The 19,944-nt window shown below is 39.1% G+C and overlaps 1 protein-coding gene and 1 long non-coding RNA gene across 2 annotated transcripts in view; both read left to right on the top strand.

Annotated features, from left to right (window-relative positions):
* The window catches only part of LOC130097588 (uncharacterized), a 151,954-nt gene extending 135,062 nt beyond the window's left edge, over window positions 1-16,892 (top strand). Inside the window, exon 2 of the long non-coding RNA XR_008808317.1 lies at window positions 16,821-16,892. This is a non-coding gene — a long non-coding RNA (uncharacterized LOC130097588). The remainder of the gene's footprint in view (window positions 1-16,820) is intronic.
* tdh (L-threonine dehydrogenase) lies at window positions 90-5,486 on the top strand. Its single transcript, XM_056264498.1, has 9 exons — window positions 90-238; window positions 2,010-2,209; window positions 2,372-2,414; window positions 2,543-2,613; window positions 3,094-3,243; window positions 4,333-4,505; window positions 4,604-4,694; window positions 4,973-5,242; window positions 5,331-5,486. Exons 2-9 carry the CDS (start codon window positions 2,020-2,022, stop codon window positions 5,468-5,470), a joined length of 1,128 nt encoding a protein of 375 aa, XP_056120473.1. The 5' UTR covers window positions 90-238; window positions 2,010-2,019; the 3' UTR covers window positions 5,471-5,486.
* Window positions 16,893-19,944: the final 3,052 nt, after the last annotated feature.

Here is a 19,944-nt window from a genome sequence, read left to right as displayed (position 1 = left end):
ACAGACGTCAGGGGGCGTGGCCAGGACCTCACCTCCAGCGCTGGCCAATCAGAGCGCAGCCGGCTTCTCTTGAAAGCCTCTCGTGCTGCGGATATAAAACCTCCTCGGCGGGCTGATGCAATACTGGAAGATACAGAAAGAAGAAGCGTCAGTGACGGAAAACCAGATAAAAAAAGCTGCTAGCGTCGACCAGAAAAACACGTTTTTTGCCAAATCTCTGAATCTTATTTGTCAATAGGTGAGTGAATTCATTTACTGAAATCTGCGTTTTGCTTTTAAATTGATTGAAATTAGAACCTTATACGTAAGCTTCCTATGGCCTTGACGAGAAAGATCAAATGCATTATAGGCAATTGTTTATTTTACACTATCTGTTGAATCGCTTTTACCTTTCAATCCAATTACTGTGTCTTAAAGATCTCTGCAAATATCTTATATGAGATTGTAGGCCTATAATGAAGCTCAAGAGGTGATTGTTCTCTAGCGCTATGTCTTTATTCATCATTTCATCGCAAGACTCCCCTTTAGTGTTTGACAAAATACGATTGTTCATGTGAAACTCCAAATCCTGATGTGCTCGTTATTTAAATTATGTTCATTCATAGGGTGTCGTCGTCGTGAGTTTGCTCACGTTCTTCACACACAGAGCCGCTAGATTGCTCATCACTTCAGTCCCCTTACCGCTATAAATGCTAACTTAGTTGTTTAGCAACAGACAACCAATCATGAAATTCCTCAGTGCTTATTTCTTGAAATATTCACGCGCAGAGTTTAGTCTCCATGTCCGACTCCGAGTGAAACGGATAAAAATGTCGAAGAGCGGCAGCATACGGGTAAAATGGGTTATGAAGTGAGCGTATTATTTTGGATGTATGTGAATACTTAAAGAGCCATAGCGGGTGTACGTGGCGACTGTTGGGTGATGGGCAGGCATTTATTAATACGGGCCGCGTGCTGTATTAGCCAAATAAATATGCAAACGAGAACTTAAATACGGGGTTTAAAATCTCTAAGCATGTCTACCAATGATTAATTACTAACCCAGGATAAAGTATGAACAGTGTGAACATGTAACAAGACAACCGAGGATTAAGTCCCAGGGTTGACTGAAAAAGCCAGTAGGCTATACAATTCTTTTACAACCAATCTGATCTAAGTTCCCAGAAGGCTGACTGACCTTTCCGTTCAAGATCAAACCGGCTGATAGTAAGGCTCGGATTGTGTGTCATGGTATTGTTCTGCAAAACGGGAAACACGAGCCGGAACTTGGCACAGAATTAAGTCTTTAGAGGTTGAATTGAAGGATGTGTTCGGCATCTTGCCCCCCGTGCTCGGCGTGGTGCCAGAGCAGCGCTCGCGCACAGGTCTTGCGTGCTGATTGGCTGCCGCCGAAGGCGGGGCCGTATAAGTACGCTCAAATTACATTCTTCGTTCCCTTTAGTTCCTTCACATTTTCAAGCTAAGAAGTTCGTCGATGACAACCTGGAAATGTACTGTTTTCTCAAGTTTACTGTATTAAGGATGAACTTTGAGATGCATTGCACTAGGGTTCATTAAAGTTTTTTTGGATACAGGTGTATTTTGCGTGGGTAAATCGGCTATTCTGAGCCTCGTGTGTTTAAGATAGCTCTGAAGTAAGAAATATGTTCGATGTTTGACCCGAAATGTTAATACAAATATAGCACACGCTTTTATATTTAGATGTCCAGTAGCCTATCTACCAAACCTGAATGACTTGCTTCTATGGAACTAGAAAGAAAGAAGTTAGGCAAAATGACAGTTAACTTACCTTTCACTTCCATTGTATGGAGGGAAAAAATGCACTGAAAGTGAATGGTGACTGAGGCTGTCATCATTGTTCCACAGAAGAAAGAAAGTCATTCAGGTTTGGAAGGACACGATGGTGAGTAAATGATGACAGTTCACGTTTTAGGGTGAGCTATTCTTTTAATACTCATTCATTTGGTTATGTGATGTCTCACAGCCTGTCTATCCTCTTGTTTTTCCAGGTAACCGAGTATGCCAGTCTTCAGAGCCCTTAGTAAGGTGGCAAAGCAGGCCCTGCTGACCCCTGCGTGTGGATGCCAGTCTCTGACTGTAGCGATACGCAACATCAGCTTTTCCCCACGTCAGGTCACCTCTGGATCTGATGCCAGCTTTCATTCTGTGTCTTTCTCTGAGACGGACCACCCCAAAGTTCTCATCACAGGTATGATAACGACTAGATTAATGCATTATTTGTATTTAAAAAGTTGGGACGTGTGTAATTCTCACATGTTGTAGCTTATCTTTAAGAAAGGTGGTTCCTGACTCCCCTACTGTGTTTTTTGCAAAATATTTGATCATTTCTTTTTTTCTCTCTCTCTGTCAGGTGGCCTCGGGCAACTAGGGGTTGGGCTTGCTAAACTCTTAAGGTATGTATGTTACAGTACATGGAAAAAATGTGTTCAGTTTTGCATTATAGATGCATTTGTAAGTGTAACACTTAATTTTAAGTTTTATATGAAAAAACGTATATAAAACAATTATTCCCGTTTCATAGGAAGCGATTTGGAAAAAACAATGTGATCCTCTCAGATATCAGGAAACCACCAAGCAACGTATTTCACAGTGGTACGTCTTTTGTTCATCTCAAATGAAAGGCTGTGATTTCTTAATATATCATTTAATTAGACTAGAGAAGTAATTGTGTTTGCACTCTATTAGTGGGTTCTGTCTTGTTGTTGTTATTATTATTATTATTATTATTACATAAACCATATTCGTTCAAACCAGATGTTAGCCAAATGTAGTTTAGAGTTATTTGAAGGGATCATTTATTAATTTCCATGATAAGGTCATTTAAATCAGTAAAGAAATGCTAATTAAGTTAATTGTTGTGTTAATGACCTGTTCTGTACAATCTCTTATAATTAGTAGCTTAGAGAATTGATTTGCATTCCTAGCATTTATTTTAATAGTTTAATTAACGTAATTTTTCCCTTATCAGTCCGTTAAACTTTTTTTTAATAAACAATACTCAAAGCATAGAGCTTTAACAGATCACGCAAGTGCTGACGTGTCGATTAACAGTTCTCACCCTCTTCCACACAGGACCCTTTATCTACTCTGACATTCTGGACTACAAGAACTTGCGAGAGATTGTAGTAAATAACAGGATCACCTGGTTAGTGCATTACAGTGCTCTTCTGAGTGCTGTCGGGGAAGCTAATGTGGCACTGGCACGAGCAGTCAACATCACAGGTAAGACAGTAGAAAACTTGCACTGAACTTAGTGGCTGATAGTCATTTAGACAATACAGTTAGATTTAACATTCTCTGTACTTCTCATAATAATTGTAGATTATTAATCCCCCCCCCCCCCCCCCCCCCCCCAAGTACTTTTAATGGATGTTTTTTAAGTTTTTCCTGGAAAATGTTTAGAATTTCTTTCAGCTATCAAACAGAAATGTATTCTTAACTACTTTGATCGTACTATTACAATAGCTTAAAGGAGAACTCCGGCGCAAAATGAACCCTTGGTCTAATAAAACATTGGTACCTAGTCAACCGTTCTCTGAGATTTGTTTTCATGATAATCGAATGTAAAGAGTTTAATCTCTAAAAACGGTTTAGCGTATAACGCTAGTAATGGGGGCATTTAACAAGTAAAAAGAAATCGCTAGTTTATACCACTAACAAGGCTCAAAATAGCCCCACACTAACACAGTAACATAATGAGGGTCCCTACATGCAAAACGAAGCATTGAGAACTTTGTAAGTGTACAGACCGTTTAATAAGAAGATACTTTATGAAGACAGTCCACTTGGTGTATACAGACAGGAGCCATCTTTGGAAAACAGACTCGACTAATCAAACCACGAACGCCATTCATACAGTTCAGCTCACTTAGCACGTCGTTCGTGGTTTGATTAGTCGAGTCTGTTTTCCAAAGATGGCTCCTGTCTGTATACACCAAGTGGACTGTCTTTATCTTTATCTTCTTATTAAACGGTCTGTACACTTACAAAGTTCTCAATGTTTTGTTTTGCATGTAGGGACCCTCATTATGTTACTGTGTTAGTGTGGGGCTATTTTGAGCCTTGTTAGTGGTATAAACTAGCGATTTCTTTTTACTTATTAAATGCCCCCATTACTAGCGTTATACGCTAAACAGTTTTTAGAGATAAAACTCTTTACATCGATTATCATGAAAACAAATCTCAGAGAACGGTTGACAAGGTACCAATGTTTTATTAGACCAAAGGTTCATTTTGCGCCGGAGTTCTCCTTTAACTTTTGATTCCTTTTGTGCAGAAAATGTACATTTTCTTCTTTCTTTTTTTCTGTAGGACTGCACAACATCCTCGACATTGCAGCAGAACACGGGCTTCGGCTCTTTGTGCCCAGCACCATTGGTGCCTTTGGACCAACTTCACCTCGAAACCCCACTCCTGACCTCTGTGTGCAGAGACCACGTACCATATATGGCGTCTCTAAAGTCCACGCGGAGCTTATGGGAGAGGTAAGGCACGGGTCACCCTTATTTCAGTATTTTCAGTACTGTTCTAGGCCTTATGTCACTCAGAATGTTAATCTTTACCCATAATTCTTTTTCTGCAGTACTACCACCACCGCTATGGCCTCGACTTCCGCTGTCTGCGGTACCCCGGTATCATCTCTGCAGACTCGCAGCCCGGCGGTGGCACAACGGGTACGGTGCACTCTGCTCCATCTGTGTTTTTGCCACATGACCTTGCGCGTGTACGTAAATGAAGTTATGCAACGGGCACATGCTCAGAACGGGGGTGTTCACTTTGAGTATTTTTAGATTTGCTGATAGCATGCACCAATGCCAGCCAGCCATTTAAACCACACCGCCTACTGCCTAAAGTCACATGTTATAACCTGAAACGTAATCTTACAGCTGTTACTGCTGGCCAAAAAAACCCGCAATGAGTCATGAAAGTCTGTTTCTTTTGGCTTTTCCAGACTATGCCGTGCAGATTTTCCATGACGCCGTCAAGAATGGCAAGTTTGAGTGCAATCTAAAGCCAGATACACGGCTTCCCATGATGTACATTGATGACTGTTTGCGGGCCACGGTGGAGGTGATGGAGGCGCCAACGGAAACACTCAGTATGCGCACCTACAACATCAACGCCATGAGCTTCACTCCAGAGGAACTCACAAATGAGGTCCAGAAACAGCTTCCTGACCTTCAGGTCACATATGAGATTGACTCTGTACGACAGGCTATAGGTATGAGCCAATAAATCTACACTCAGAAGCATTAAAATATATATTTTTTTTTGCAAAATATTGTATGATCTTGTTTTTGTCTACATAGCTGACAGCTGGCCCATGAACTTTGATGACTCCAACGCCCGCAATGACTGGGGCTGGAAGCACGACTACGATCTGCCAGAGTTGGTCCAAACGATGCTCAACTTCATCGGCTCAGACTCCCGCATCGCTCAGGCCAACTGAGTCTGCTCATGGACAATGAAAATATGTACATATTATAAAGATTTATGGTGATGCAGAAGAGAGATCCATGGTCTGTAAATAGTCATATTCCTGTTCTCTTTTGTGTCATCTGTATAGACTAGCACAGGCTATGTATGTATAATTGCAGATTATACAAAGAGGTCGAGTCTCACCATCAGAGACGCACAGGTATTTTAAAAGCTAAATGTTGGGAAAGGGAAGGGTTTAAACGCAACGTGTCCTCTAGTGCTTTGCATTTAGTGAAAAAGGATCAATTATGTCTCCAGGCAAAATAAACCAAACAGACATGAAAATCCAAAAATGAATGCTGCAGCTCCTACAACTTAAGCTTCCCAAATTCTACTCTCTTTCTGAGTTTCTTTTCTCTCTCTCTCTTTTTTTTTGTTCTATTTAATATAAATAATTTTCCTGTACCTTTGTAGAACATAATATATTAGGGAAAAGGCTGATGGCTGTGTTCAGAGTAATGGGAATAAAAGTAATAGGAATTGTAACAGCAGTTGCAGCCCATTCTAAAATAAACAGACAAAAGAGTCTGTGGTTTAAACAGGGTGGGACTCAAATGTAGGTCCTCAGGGAAAGTGGGGCTTGTCATGATAAATGATGTTATCATAGCCCTCTTGGTTGCTTTCCCTCTCTTGTGCACTATCTATTTATTCAGACTGCTCACAAGTAAATTGCAAGTTTCGGTCTTGCTCCACTCTTTAATAAAGTTGCTTTTTGTTAAATGCAATTTCTCTCATATCTTGCATTTGCTCATAAATGTTTTCCCACAGCGAATATATTATCCTGTAAGAAAGGGAGATTGGGAAACAAAATTAAATTATTTTTATTTAGTTAAGCTTTGCATCCACATTTTTTGTTGTTATGATCACAACAAAACTTGTCAATAAAGCTTTTTTATCTTTAACGTGGTCTTTCATGAGTTGTGTATACTTTTTTGTTTCATTGTCCTGGAGTTTATCTGTGCTTGTTAAGTAATACTCTGTTGACTATCGTGCCAATCATATTAAACATTTAATTCTAACTTTAGGGGGAAATTGAGCAACTTTTTCATGGCAGTCTGTCGCAGCGATACTGACTGCACAAGATAAGACCTGTACATTAATGCACATTCGCATTGCATGTCTTGTCACTTCTGATCGAGGTGATTAGCACATAATGCATTGATTTAATAATAATAATAATAATTCATTACATTTATATAGCGCTTTTCTAGGCACTCAAAGCGCTTCACATGGAAGGGGGAATCTCCTCAACCACCACCAATGTGCAGCATCCACCTGGATGATGCGACGGCAGCCATAGTGCGCCAGAACGCTCACCACACACCAGCTTACTGGTGGAGAGGAGACAGAGTGATGAAGCCAATCAGTGTATATATATATATATGGGGATTATTAGGAGGCCATGATGGACAGAGGCCACTGGGCAAATTTGGCCAGGATGCCGGGGTTACACCCCTACTCTTTCGAAAGACATCCTGGGATTTTTAATGACCACAGAGAGTCAGGACCTCGGTTTAACGTCTCATCCGAAGGACGGTGCTCTTTGACAGTATAGTGTCCCCGTCACTATACTGGGGCGTTAGGACCCACACAGACCCCAGGGTGAGCGCCCCCTGCTGGCCTCACTAACACCTCTTCCAGCAGCAACCTGGTTTTCTCAGAAGGTCTCCCATCCAGGTACTAACCAGGCTCAGCCCTGCTTAGCTTCAGTGGGCAACCAGTCTTGGGCTACAGGGTGATATGGCTGCTGGCTTGATTTAAGACTATAATCTCCCTATAGGTTATCTCTGAACCATTTGAGTTATTTTCCTTATCCGCCTGTTGCCTTTGCATGTTTTGTTTGGAGTCGTGCCACGTAAATATTTTAGTGCTTTTAGACTAAGTCTCCTTTTTATTTAGATTGCAAGTGTACACTTTGAAAGCAAGTTATGTAATGTCTGTACAGTATATGCAGTAACAAAAGATTTACCATTCTTTCATAAAGTGGGGCAATAATAGGGCGGTAGTCATTTGATAAACAGGGTTATGTAAGTACTTGGCAATGCTGACTGTAAACTGTCAAAAGATTATTTGAAGTTTCCGTTTGTCTCTAGCGTGAACACTGCAAAAATGTAAGAAAAATAAAAAGATTGCATAGTGTCGTTTTGTGGTGAGTTGCTTGGCAAAGAACTTTGCCGTCTCTGTAATATGAGAGTTATGCACTAGCTGAGTTTCAGTTGAGGACCATTTTAACTGTCAGCAGTTCTTCCAAATGAAATTGTATCTCATGTAAAGTGGTTGCAACAGGTTTATTTGACTCTGATATAATTATCAAAATACTTTGTTCAATAACAATGTTGCAAAATCTTGTTTATGCGTACTTCCATCATTTCTTAACTTACCATCATTTCATAACGTTGTAGAATGTAGAAGTTGTCACACATCACATTGTCTGGAATCCTAAGGTATTACGTTAAAACAAACACATGACCTCTACTTGACCACCAAACTGTGGGGTAATGCAAAGCCCAGCCAATGGAAAAAAGTGAAAATGTAGTTGTTGCATTTAAGATAACTGATATAGTTATGATAAAGTTACTTTTGTTGGTGTCACCTAATGTTAGTATTAAGGTAAGTACAATTTAATAATAATAATAGCAGCCATTATTATAAAAAAGTGAATATATACAAATATGAATGGTTTGAGTGGTTTTGACAGCAATAGGCCTAAACATCAAACAATTAAACAGAAAAACAAATAAGTTAGCCTATATTCTATTTTCAAACAAGATTATAAATGTATAAAATTAAAACCATAATATAAAAAATCCAAATTTAGCTTATATTAAGCTGTAAAACTGAAGGGGATATAGTTTAGGATCAAGTAGGCCTAGATTCAAATCTAATTTGATCTTTTTTTCTTCATTTGTCTTACAATAATTTGGGTTACAGAATTAAATGGCTGAGCTCGATAATTGCAGCCAAGAGACAAATTGTGTAACAATGTCCATTACATTTTTGATAAATAAATACTTCTAATAAACAATCAAACATTTTATAACAAGACACTTTTAATTCTAAGTAAAATTTATTTAAAGGTATGCACATTTATTTTAAATAATGTAACTTAAAGTCAATACATCATCAATCCTTCTTCCAAAACATGTTGGGATGGTTTTCGCGGGAAATTGAGTACATAAGTTACTCGCCCGTGTGTCTCTCTCGTCATATCCGTAAAAAGAGAAAAGTTTTTATTGCACAACTACAGGTGAGCAAGTTATTTTATTGAACAGATAAATTGTCATATGTAGCTAACAGAGGGTCATAATCATGTGCAGTCACGCAGAGCCGAAGCACAACCTAAACAACGTTATTCTGCAAAATGCATGCATAAATCACGACACTTTTGTACTGGCAGTCTCTTGGAAGTTGGGTTCGAACAGTAAAACCTTCCAACTTATTGCCGTAAACATCCATCTATCCATTTTATTTTAGATTATTAACAGAAATGTTTACCATAATCTAAACGTCATGCAAACATTGCATAACACTCATTTGCATGGCACCATATGACATCATAAGCTCCTCCCACTCATTCTCTCAGGTATTCTGGCACACCTAATTCAAGAAACCCTCGTTGTGTTTCCCAGAACTGAGCAATGGCGTTCAAATTTCTGGTGGAGGCAGAGCACAGTCAGAGATGTTAATGTGTGTCAAGTTGTGTAACCATTGATCGTGTCGACACACCTCCTCATGTCTCCTGTCAACCAATGCGAGAGGAAGGAGTCTGTCAACATGCTGGATGAATATAGAATATCAGAGCTGACAATCTGTCTGTGCTAAATGAAGATCAGTATATAAACATTCCTGGTTGGCTCCTTAAACAGGGGAGTGCCAAAAAAACTCTGTGTTGCAGCTGCCACGTGGTAACCGGTTGCTATGGAAATGGACAACAACCATATGTGGACTTCCATATTGCTATGGTCTGGTGGTGACTCTTTTGAATGAAAAAGCAAACATGTTTTACTGATCTTTTCCAGACACTTTCCACGAATAGGGGATTGTTGCTAAACTTTTTCAAACATCAAAATTAAATAGACAAAATGTAAAAAATTATCTTCATTTTTTTTTTTTTTTTACAATAACTTGCAGGCAAGTTACAATCTGTAATAATGTCAAAAGTTGAAGATTATTAACTAAGATAGTTTATTTACTTGAATATTATACATTTTTAAATAAACAATTGTTTAAAAAAATAGCTACTTTTCATGATAGGTAATTTGTATAATATTTGATCTAATGGTAGATTTTTCCCTAAACCTAACTACGTCCAATTTATACCCTAGCGCGACTACACATCGACGGCAGCTGGGTGCTAATATACTTGTCCCCCTAACTAACTTGCTTCCTGCGCAGGAATAATCGACAAGCAGACTACGGCAAATGTCCTCTAAATGCTTTAAAGGTGCAGTGTGTGATTTTTAGCGACATCTAGCGGTTCGGTTGCGAGTTTACATTAAGGGCTCAGCCCACTGCTCACCCCTCCCTTTCGAAGAAGCTACGGTGGCTAAAACGGGACAAACATCGTCGTCTGAGACAGTAGAGAATAGCCAGCGTAAACCAAGTTTCTGTACCACCGTCCATTATAAACCACATCATGGATAAAGTTTCAGGTGAGGATCAAGGGTCTTAATACATTATATAATAATAGTAATCAGCTGATTGCCTCACGAACGTAACCAGCACAATCTCGCCACATAGCAAACCCATAATACAGCGAGGGAGAAGAACCACATGAAACTATGCACCTATATATTTTTTCTAACAGGGTAGTAAAAGTTTAGCTGGCTAATATGAGCTGTTACTGTGGCTGAGCTGGTTAAAGCGCCTTGTTTAAACTCGACGCGTCCGCATGAGCCCAAAGGTGCGTGCGGCAAAAATGACGTGATTGGCCCTGTCCCAATACCCGCACTTGCGCCCTTGTGCCCCTCAATGCGCGTTCTCGCTAAGGGGTGCAAGACCGTAGGGTGTCCCGATCCTCTAATAGTGTTCTTCAGGGGTGATCATAAGGGCACTTAATGCACCCCTTTCGCAAGTGCGCATCAGACCTCACTTTGCTGTGGGATATTACCCAGAATCCTTGTAGTGTTGTGACGTTTCGAACAGCTAACCAATGGGGGAGAATGGTTGCTATGGTGCTGTTCGGGAGCGGAAACTCCGAAGATAAAGGAAGCCGGTATGGTGAAGTGTTTTTCAAGGCCGCGAAATTTAAAAATATTAGTGTTATCGTGTCACGAAATTCAGTTTTCAGAGTGTTTCAGTCGAGAATATAGTTGTTTAAAGCTCAAATCTGTGGTTTGTTTATAAAGATAGCGCCTATTTAAAATTTTTATCTGACTTTTTCGGAGTTCCAGGGATCAGCGGGCGCACAGCGCTCATATACCCCGCCTGGAACAGCCTTACCTCGGCTAGTCATTCTGACGTTTCACGCGGGCTATGTGTCTAGTGGTTAAACATGAGCTATAAATCGGCTTGTGTATATCTAACAGGCGATCTTTGGTCTCATTAATCTATGTTCCCTGGCAAATCGTTTTGGCTGAGGGCAAAGTGAAGTTTCATAACTTTATATATTTAACGTTATGCTATTTAACTGTAACGTTGTAACGTTAGCCTGTTGACTTATCTTTGACTGAATCTTTTAACTTGCTTTATTTCTTGACTTATATAGCTTCTTATACTTTTTAGGCTACTTATAATTTAATAATGGCTATTATTGATCAATAAAACTGAAATTTAACAAAAAGAGACAGGGTTGTGTCATTTTATTTCATATAGCCTATGTAAGACTTTTAATATAGCCTTAGCCTATATATAATATATCACCAACACGTCATGTATTTTTTCATGTATGGGATGGGAAGAATTTCATATATCAATTTCCATAATAACATAATTAAAATTGCATTTCGAATCGCTGTGAATACGGTAAGGCAGTATAAGCTCAGGTAAACCCCAATCACAATTTATCTTAGCCAAAAACTGTTTTAATATTAATAACATTAACAGAAAGGTTGGTAGCTAAGAGTAAAAAAAGATATTATTTTTTTCATTCAAAGGATTGTGTCATGTTACAGCTATTATAAGCAGCACACACATTAGCCAAATGAATGGTGTTTGCTCTCCTGATCACAACAGAAGTGCAGCTTTGGGCCCTTGCGCACTTACTCCGCTAAGTGCACTTTCAACAAGTGTCCACTTCCAGGAAGGCCTTAGGGCTCAAGTGAGAATTGGGACTGGGCCATTGTAACACTCTATGTTGTAACAGCGCGCGCCTCCGCATCCCCTAGACACACTTACTACACACACAATAGGCTTTTTTTTTTCTCTGATTTTGGAAACTCGATCGACTTAAAATGCTTCCAAGATCGACGGGTTGGTGATTCCTGTAACTGTTTTACGGTCAATGACAAGAGTAGCCTACTAATCAGCTGTCTCACGAACTTAACCAGCACATTTATCCCCACATAGCAAAGCCATAACACAGCGAGGGAGAATAACTAAGTTACATGAAACAATCCAACTACATATTTACACCACTGACAAGGGAAAAGTCACTACTCACGGTGTTTAGCTTCTTCTAGCTTCCTGCGGCTTCTCTTTCAAGGTAGTGACGAAACGCGCTCTGTAGCGCTGTGTGTTCGCGTTCGGCTACTGTAGAAACATGACGTCACAATATGGCGACCTTCATAGAAGGGGATTCCCGCGCCTATGTAGATATAAATGCCTCATTCTAAGGTAATAAAAACATTACGGTTTATTAGGTAAGTTCTTTATACACCACTGAACACATAGTTATGGATGTCATATTGCATTTCTGTTAATAAATACTCAAAAATGTTACACACTGCACCTTTAAAGGATTAGTTCACTTTTAAAAAAAACTTTTGCTGATAATTTACTCACCCCCATGTCATCCAAGATGTCCATGTCTTTCTTTCTTCAGTCGAAAAGAAATTAAGGTTTTTGATGAAAACATTCCAGGATTTTTCTCCATATAGCCAGAGCCATACGCTGCCTTCACACTGGCAGTTGAAATCCGCTCCGTAATACGCAATACGCCCCCAACGGACGTCGTACTACACAGTGAAAAGCGTCGGAAGCGGGTAGAACAAAAATGGCGGAGAGATTAGAAAGTTTGATTCTGTCAGTTCTGTATGATCTCTCTGATGAGGGTTATAGAGATATTAATAGGAAGGCTGCTGCGTGAGGAAAGTTGCTCAGGACGTTGACATGTCAGGTCGGCTAAAAAATGTGATATAGTGGTATAATTTATACCACTATATCATATTTAGTTCGATGTCTGCCTACAATTTAATTGTATTAGCCTAACTGCCCTAATAACGTTAGCAAATCATGAAAATAAAAAATTACATGACAACTTAACTTTTAATAAAATAAATAATGATTTTATAACGATAAGAATTCAGGTTTGTTTATCAGTATCATAGCAACGCTAACTTCCGCTGGAATTGTCGGATAGGAACATAGACAGTATAAGAAATGGACAGAGCGATCTCATTGGAACTCAGTTGAGACAGTTGAAGCCCACTTTTAGCGATTTTTGAGAACTTCCGTTCCTGACGCGCAGACTCAGACCGACTCAAACTAAGCTTGATGACGTGAGCAACCTGTCTGACAGACGTTAATCTTCTAGTAGCTGTGCGTGAAAACTGCCAACGTTAATCTTGCAGAGACGGGGAACTTGAGCAAAGAGTTCTTTGGCGTGAGTGAGCAGGAGTAAGTATTCCGTTGCTTTTATGGACTCATTATCTATGGGCTTCTCCCTTGACGGGACGTCCCCCCGATTGCCTGCGAGCTTCTCCTGCTGTCTGTACGGTAACTTCTGTACAGCGCGACAGAGAGTCGAGTGGTTATGACGCAATCGTTAGCCTATTTTTACTAAATCTGTTTCTACGGGGCCATAGTGTAACATAGTAGGTAATGGAGCCCTTTATACATTGTCGTGTTTCTTTAGAAATAAATAATGGACAAATGGAGTCTTTAAACGCCTCAGATGTAAAGTTATTCGCTGTCAAAGTGACACAAAAATGAATGGGAGTCAATGGAAATGCTAACGCAAGTGAAGTTCTGCTACAACATGGCGGCACCCGTCCGGCTTCAACTTCCGGTCGATGGATTACCCCCTTGGATAGGAACCGTCCGTAGCTTTTCGCAAGAATCTCCATAGGAAATGAATGACTTCCGGTCGTTTCGGAGCCGTATCGGAGCTGATTTCAACTGCCAGTGTGAAGCAAGGGGGTAATCCATCGACCGGAAGTTGAAGCCGGCCGGGTGCCGCCATGTTGTAGCAGAACTTCACTTGCGTTAGCATTTCCATTGACTCCCATTCATTTTGGCGTCACTTTGACAGCGAATAACTTTACATCTGAGGCGTTTAAAGACTCCATTTGTCCATTATTTATTTCTAAAGAAACACGACAATGTATAAAGGGCTCCATTACCTTCTATGTTACATTATGGCCCCGTAGAAACAGATTTAGTAAAAATAGGCTAACGATTGCGTCATAACCACTCGACTCTCTGTCGCGCTGTACAGAAATGACCGTACAGACAGGAGGAGAAGCTCGCAGGCAATCGGGGGGACGTCCCGTCAAGGGAGAAGCCCATAGATATTAGCTGTGTCTGAAATCGCTCCCTATCCTCTATATAGTGCACTATATCGGGTGTCGGCCATTTTGTAGTGGTGTCCGAATTCTGACTGAACGACATCATTCCCTACATTCATTCCCTACTTTTACCCACAATCCTCTCTGAATTCGAGTGTACATTTGATGTACACTTGCTGAAGCACTATTTCCCACAATCCAATGCGGAGAGAACAGAGAGAGCAAGTTTAATCCAGAGATTACATTACAGCTTTCTTATTCCTGCTTTAACATTTATTTCATGCTAGTTTTATTTATCTATTAATCATTACTTGAATAGAACATATTAAAACATTGAGACAATATTATATAGATGAATTGTAAAATTAAATTAAATTATATGTATATCGTTTTTTTAATTAAAATATATTATTTAGGCATTAACACAATTTAATGTGTTTTACTAATGTGTTTTGATAATTTATGGCATTGTTGTTAACTCGTTAAAATGTAAAGGGAGAGATGATTATTTGGTGGATGATTTGAAAAATATCCGTTTATCATCTGTAGGAAGCGTATTCATTCGAATATAATAACGGTCGCCTGAGGGCGCTCGACGACCACGTCATCTGTGAGCGTGAGAGTTACAATTTCAGTCGATGAAACTACAAAGCTGGCACGGAGGTATATACAATTACAAAATAAAGTCATTATGATTGTGATTGTTGTTAATATTATTTTATAAAGTAAGTAACATAAGATAAAAGGAGTTTTATCAGTACGTGTGACGAAGCCTTTTCTGCGACAGCTCCAACTCTCCGACGCACAGTGTAAACGTCAGTGTCCGAATTCACTCACTTCATTTCGTTCACTCCTTGCAGATATAGTGCACTCAAATGCCATACACTATATAGGGATTAGTGAATGAGTGAACGAGTGAGCGGTTTCGGACACAGCTAATGAGGCCATAAAAGCAACGGAATACTTACTCCTGCTCACTCACGCCAAAGAACTCTTTGCTCAAGTTCCCCGTCTCTGCAAGATTAACGTTGGCAATTTTCACGCACAGCTACTAGAAGATTAACGTCTGTCAGACAGGTTGCTCACGTCATCAAGCTTAGTTTGAGTCTGCGCGTCAGGAACGGAAGTGCTCAGAAATCGCTAAAAATGGGCTTCAACTGTCTCAACTGAGTTCCAATGAGATGGCTCTGTCCACTTCTTATACTGTCTATGGTGTGAAGGCGGCGATAGGGAGAAATAGTTGCGACACGCTTTGATGTCGCCGCAACGGCTGTCACGTGGTTCATGTAAGCCCCAATAGTTTCAAAACATACGCGGGCTGTCATGTTCTTCTATGGACAGACAGCAGCGATTGCATTATTAAACGGTAAATATAAAATAAAACACACACCCAAGTACTTTTTCAGCTGTTATTGCATTTTGTTAATGTCAGTTTTGCATTTGGAGAGGCAGGGTTAGATAAGTTTATAGGCTATATTTTTGGAGGGAAAACGCTAGTGTTCATGTTCACATGGGTAGTAGCACTGGCTTAAAGGCACACCGCGGAACTTTTGGCCACTAGTGGCGCTCGACCTGTAACTTTCACGTCTAGCGTCCCTAAAGGCCACAAGCTCTCCGAGCACTGTCGCAAAAGTCAACAAACAGTCAACCGGTCAGCCCATAGACAGTGGGTCAGCCTCCCGTGTCTTTAGATTGTGTGTGCTTGCAGTGTTTGAGGCGGGCAGCCTTGCCGCGCTCGATTCCCTTATAGCAGTCTGCTGAGAGAGAGCGAGCGGGGCGAGCCCTTAACTTAACTTTTCCATGTCATTCATCTGATAATGGACGTCTCATGATATTTATTTTAGCACAACTGGGCTGTATTAGGCTATTAATTCCCGTGATCTTGCTTAATTCCGCTTCGTGATCACGCAAAGAGGTCTGCAGTCCGTTCAGAATTCCAACCAACATAAAATATAAATAATTACGCTGTGCATGTACAAATGAATGATTTAGGAGGGAAATAGACTGCTCCCAAAACGTAGAAAGCAACGACTATATACAGCAATGTTCGGTAAATATTCAACCGAAAAATATTCTTCATAAAATTAAACCGGAGAGATAGTTAATGAGTGAATTAACTATGTTCCTAAATACGTATAAGCACATATATGCATAACCCTAACCCATTTAAATAAATGAATTGTGTGTGTGTGTGTATGTATATATAATATTATATATAGGCTATATATATACATACATACATATAAAATATTATATATTATATACATCAGTTACCGTAAGTTAGCTAACGTTAGTGAAGTGTTGGTCACGTAAGCTATAGCTGCAATTAACCTATTATCTTCCAATAAATATTTACTAAAACTGGCTACATAAAATATAACTACAAACTAGATTCACGAGAGGTCGGCTAATGTGTGTAAAAGAAAAGAAATACAGTAATTTCATTAATTTACCAGCGAGCGTACTTCGGAAGCACTGAAAATGAATGGGGTTCAATGGAGAAACTATCAGTGTTTGGAACTATTGGCCGCTCCACGACTCGCGTTACTTCCGCATTCCAAAGTTCCTATGGCGGTCTATGGGAGTGTCGCAACTCTTTCTCTCTATGGCTCTGCATATAGCTAATGCACTTTGCTGGGCACCAAACGGTTCAAGGTCTAAAAGACAGTTTCAGTGCAAACTGTTCAAAGGGCTTTAAACGATTCCAGACGATGAATAAGGGTCTTATCAAGCGAAACGATCGCTCATTTAAAAAAGAAATAACAAAGTTTAAGTTTTATAAGCTCAAATGCTCGCCTTGCTCTGTTCTGTGTGACTCTCCTGTTCGAACTCGTTCATCAAAATGAACAAATCTTTTTTCAAGTCATTTGGTTCATTTAACGAACGAAATGAACGAATTGACTCGGAAAAAGATTCGTTCATTTTGATGAACGAGTTCGAACAGGAGAGTCACACAGAACAGAGCAAGGCGAGCATTTGAGCTTATAAAACTTAAACTTTGTTATTTCTTTTTTAAATGAGCGATCGTTTCGCTTGATAAGACCCTTATTCATCGCCTGGTGTCGTTTAAAGCCATTTGAACAGTTTGCACTGAAACTGTCTTTTGGACCTTGAACCGTTTGGTGCCCAGCAACCCACATAGCAAACAGACTTGGCCCAAATGTGGCCTAAAAATGGCACTGCTGGCGTGTTGCCGGCACTGGCATGCATCATGTCAGCCAACTCTGGGCCATGCGTGGCAATGATGGCACTGCATGCATGACGGCAAACAACATTTGGGCCGATTGTGGATGGGAGGTGTGTGGCCCAGATCATGTCAGCCAACTCTGGGCCATGCGTGGCAATGATGGCACTGCATGCATGACGGCAGACAACATTTGGGCCGATTGTGGATGGGAGGTGTGTGGCCCAGATCAGTTTAGCGATTATGGCCCAGATCAGTGTAGCGATTATGGGCCTTTGTGTACTGGACAGTTATAAGTATTTAGGGCTGCTAGGCCTATTAGTTTTCAGCAATGTTCACAAAATTCAATAATCATTAAACAATTCCCAAATCCATTTGACCTGAACAAAATATACATTTTCCTAACATGATAATTGATTTTTTTTTTTTTTAATAAATAAATTATAGTTTAAAGAAAAAATAATTCACATACAAAATAGTCAACATTTTCCATACTTTTTAGTTTAAGCACCACAAAATCATGTTAAAAACGTACTATATATATATATATATATATACATGTTAAAAACGAACTATATATATATATATATATATATATATATATATATATATATATATATATATATATATATATATATATATATATATATATATATCAGTTTATTAAAAAACGTTTGAAAAAAAATATCATTTAAAAAATGCTTATTTTGGCGCGATCTCCACGGTAACAGCAGCTTTTCTGGTTGGTTAATGAGGTTCACGTGATGTATGCGTCGTTTGAAATTTCTCCCGCTGAAGGGTGAAGAACAGAAGAAGTCTGTCACTGTCAGACAACTGCTGTTCAGGTAAGTGAAGTTCGTCGCTCTCTTTCTTTGTGCTTTTTTTAAATACCAGAATTCAAACTCGGATGTCACTTTGTTCTTTATTGAAGTGAACTTTTGCTTATATGGTAGCGGATCCACTGCCCCTTGAGAATGCGAGTACAGACTGACGCGACCGGTGCGATAAACCGGCCTGCGGGATGTAATGTAAGTTAATGCTGTTAAAATGATAGGAAAAATCACAGCGAAATCAGCAACAAACAACAGTAATTGACTTTTAAAGCTCAAAGTGATTCAATGGCTGTATAATCAGATTTAATTATATCTAAATCTAATCTGTGACTTTGATAATCAGGATATGTCTGCTATTTTATGTGTGTGTGTGTAACGTTATGTCTGTTCTTGTTTTTTAAAGGAAGTTCAAACAAAACTGAAAATTTACTCATCATTTTCTCTTATGGTTTCTTTTGATGAACACAAAGAACACATTTTGAGGAATGTTGGTGACCAGACAGGTAACTGGAATGTAACATTAAATTGGAAAGTGGTTCTCTACTGATTAAACATTTTTTTATTTTTTTTCTGCTGTGTTCAACAGAAGGAAGAAACTCATACAGGCATCGTACAAGTGGAGGTGAGGAAATGTTGACAGAATTAAAATTTTTGGTTGAACTATTCCTTTAGTGGATAATTGCCGTTTTATTTTAACAGTTAATAAATTAAAAGTTAATTCACAGATAAGCATGTGTTTACACCACAGTTTTCATATCTAAACATTTTTAAGGTTTTTGTTTGCTAAAAAGGTTTTGTTTGTCAAAATACTGTTGTCATACTGTTGTGAGTTTGACAACAGTATTTTGACAGTCATTCAATAGTGCCACATTATAAGCAACCATTTCCTGTATAAAATGTAACCAAAGCAACCTTATTTTATTTTGTTACCTACAGGTGGATTAATGTTTGTATATGTATTTATTAATTTTGTATTAATTTAATATTTTGTCTTTTAGCTGCTGTGAGAAAAAAATCGTCTGACACAACATGCTCCCGATCAGGAGATAGAAGCAACTATACAAGATGGCTTCAGCTTGCTCCTGATAGAGATGGAGGAAGGAGAGAGCGCTTGAGGAGAAAAGAGGGGCTGCAGAGATGTACTTCACTTCCTGAGAACTATTTTTTTTCTCCCTCACACATACAAAAATTCTGATGTGTAAATTTGTTTTAAGTAATTGTTTTAATTTGCTCTATGTTTGTTGAGAGTAAAATTACATTATAATATGGTTACATTTCAGTGCTAGATTCATTCATAGATTAATTTAGTTAGAATTGGAAAATGTTGTATACTTGGCTGTTCAGGCAACTAAAATAGTGTTCACACAACTCTAGCTGTATTACTACAATATTACTACAATAAGTAAGCTACTGTTTAAAGGAACACTCCACCGTTTTTTTCATATTAAACTTTTTTTTTTTTTTTTATTAAACAGACCATTAAACTATGTTATTGCCTTATAACATATAATGGATAACTATAATGTATGGCAGAATAGCACTTGATAGCACTTCAACTCGGTGCAGTAATATCATCACTCATAATCCTCTCCCGATGATATAGTTATATTACTGCGCCGAGTTCAAGTGCTATTCCGCCATACATTATTATCCATTTTACCCGCTTAGAAAAGTGCCATGTTTTATTTTGTTTCACCATACTTGGTCGTGTAACTGTATTTAAATAGGGAAAACGTGGAGGTGTTTGGTCGCTTCTAACTTC

The sequence above is a fragment of the Rhinichthys klamathensis genome, unplaced genomic scaffold, assembly GCF_029890125.1.
Source record: "Rhinichthys klamathensis goyatoka isolate OS25496 unplaced genomic scaffold, OSU_Roscu_1.1 h1tg000221l_1, whole genome shotgun sequence".
Taxonomy (NCBI): Eukaryota; Metazoa; Chordata; class Actinopteri; order Cypriniformes; family Leuciscidae; genus Rhinichthys; species Rhinichthys klamathensis.
The sequence above is the reverse complement of the archived record's forward strand: the minus strand, read 5'-3'. Positions and strand labels throughout refer to the sequence as shown.

Excerpts from the sequence above, each read along its gene's own strand:
- tdh (XM_056264498.1), top strand. The coding sequence starts at position 2,020 with ATGCCAGTCTTCAGAGCCCTTAGTAAGGTGGCAAAGCAGGCCCTGCTG. Across the intron at positions 2,210-2,371 it reads CCCCAAAGTTCTCATCACAG|GTGGCCTCGGGCAACTAGGG; the intron begins GTATGATAACGA and ends TCTCTCTGTCAG. Across the intron at positions 2,614-3,093 it reads AAGCAACGTATTTCACAGTG|GACCCTTTATCTACTCTGAC; the intron begins GTACGTCTTTTG and ends TCTTCCACACAG.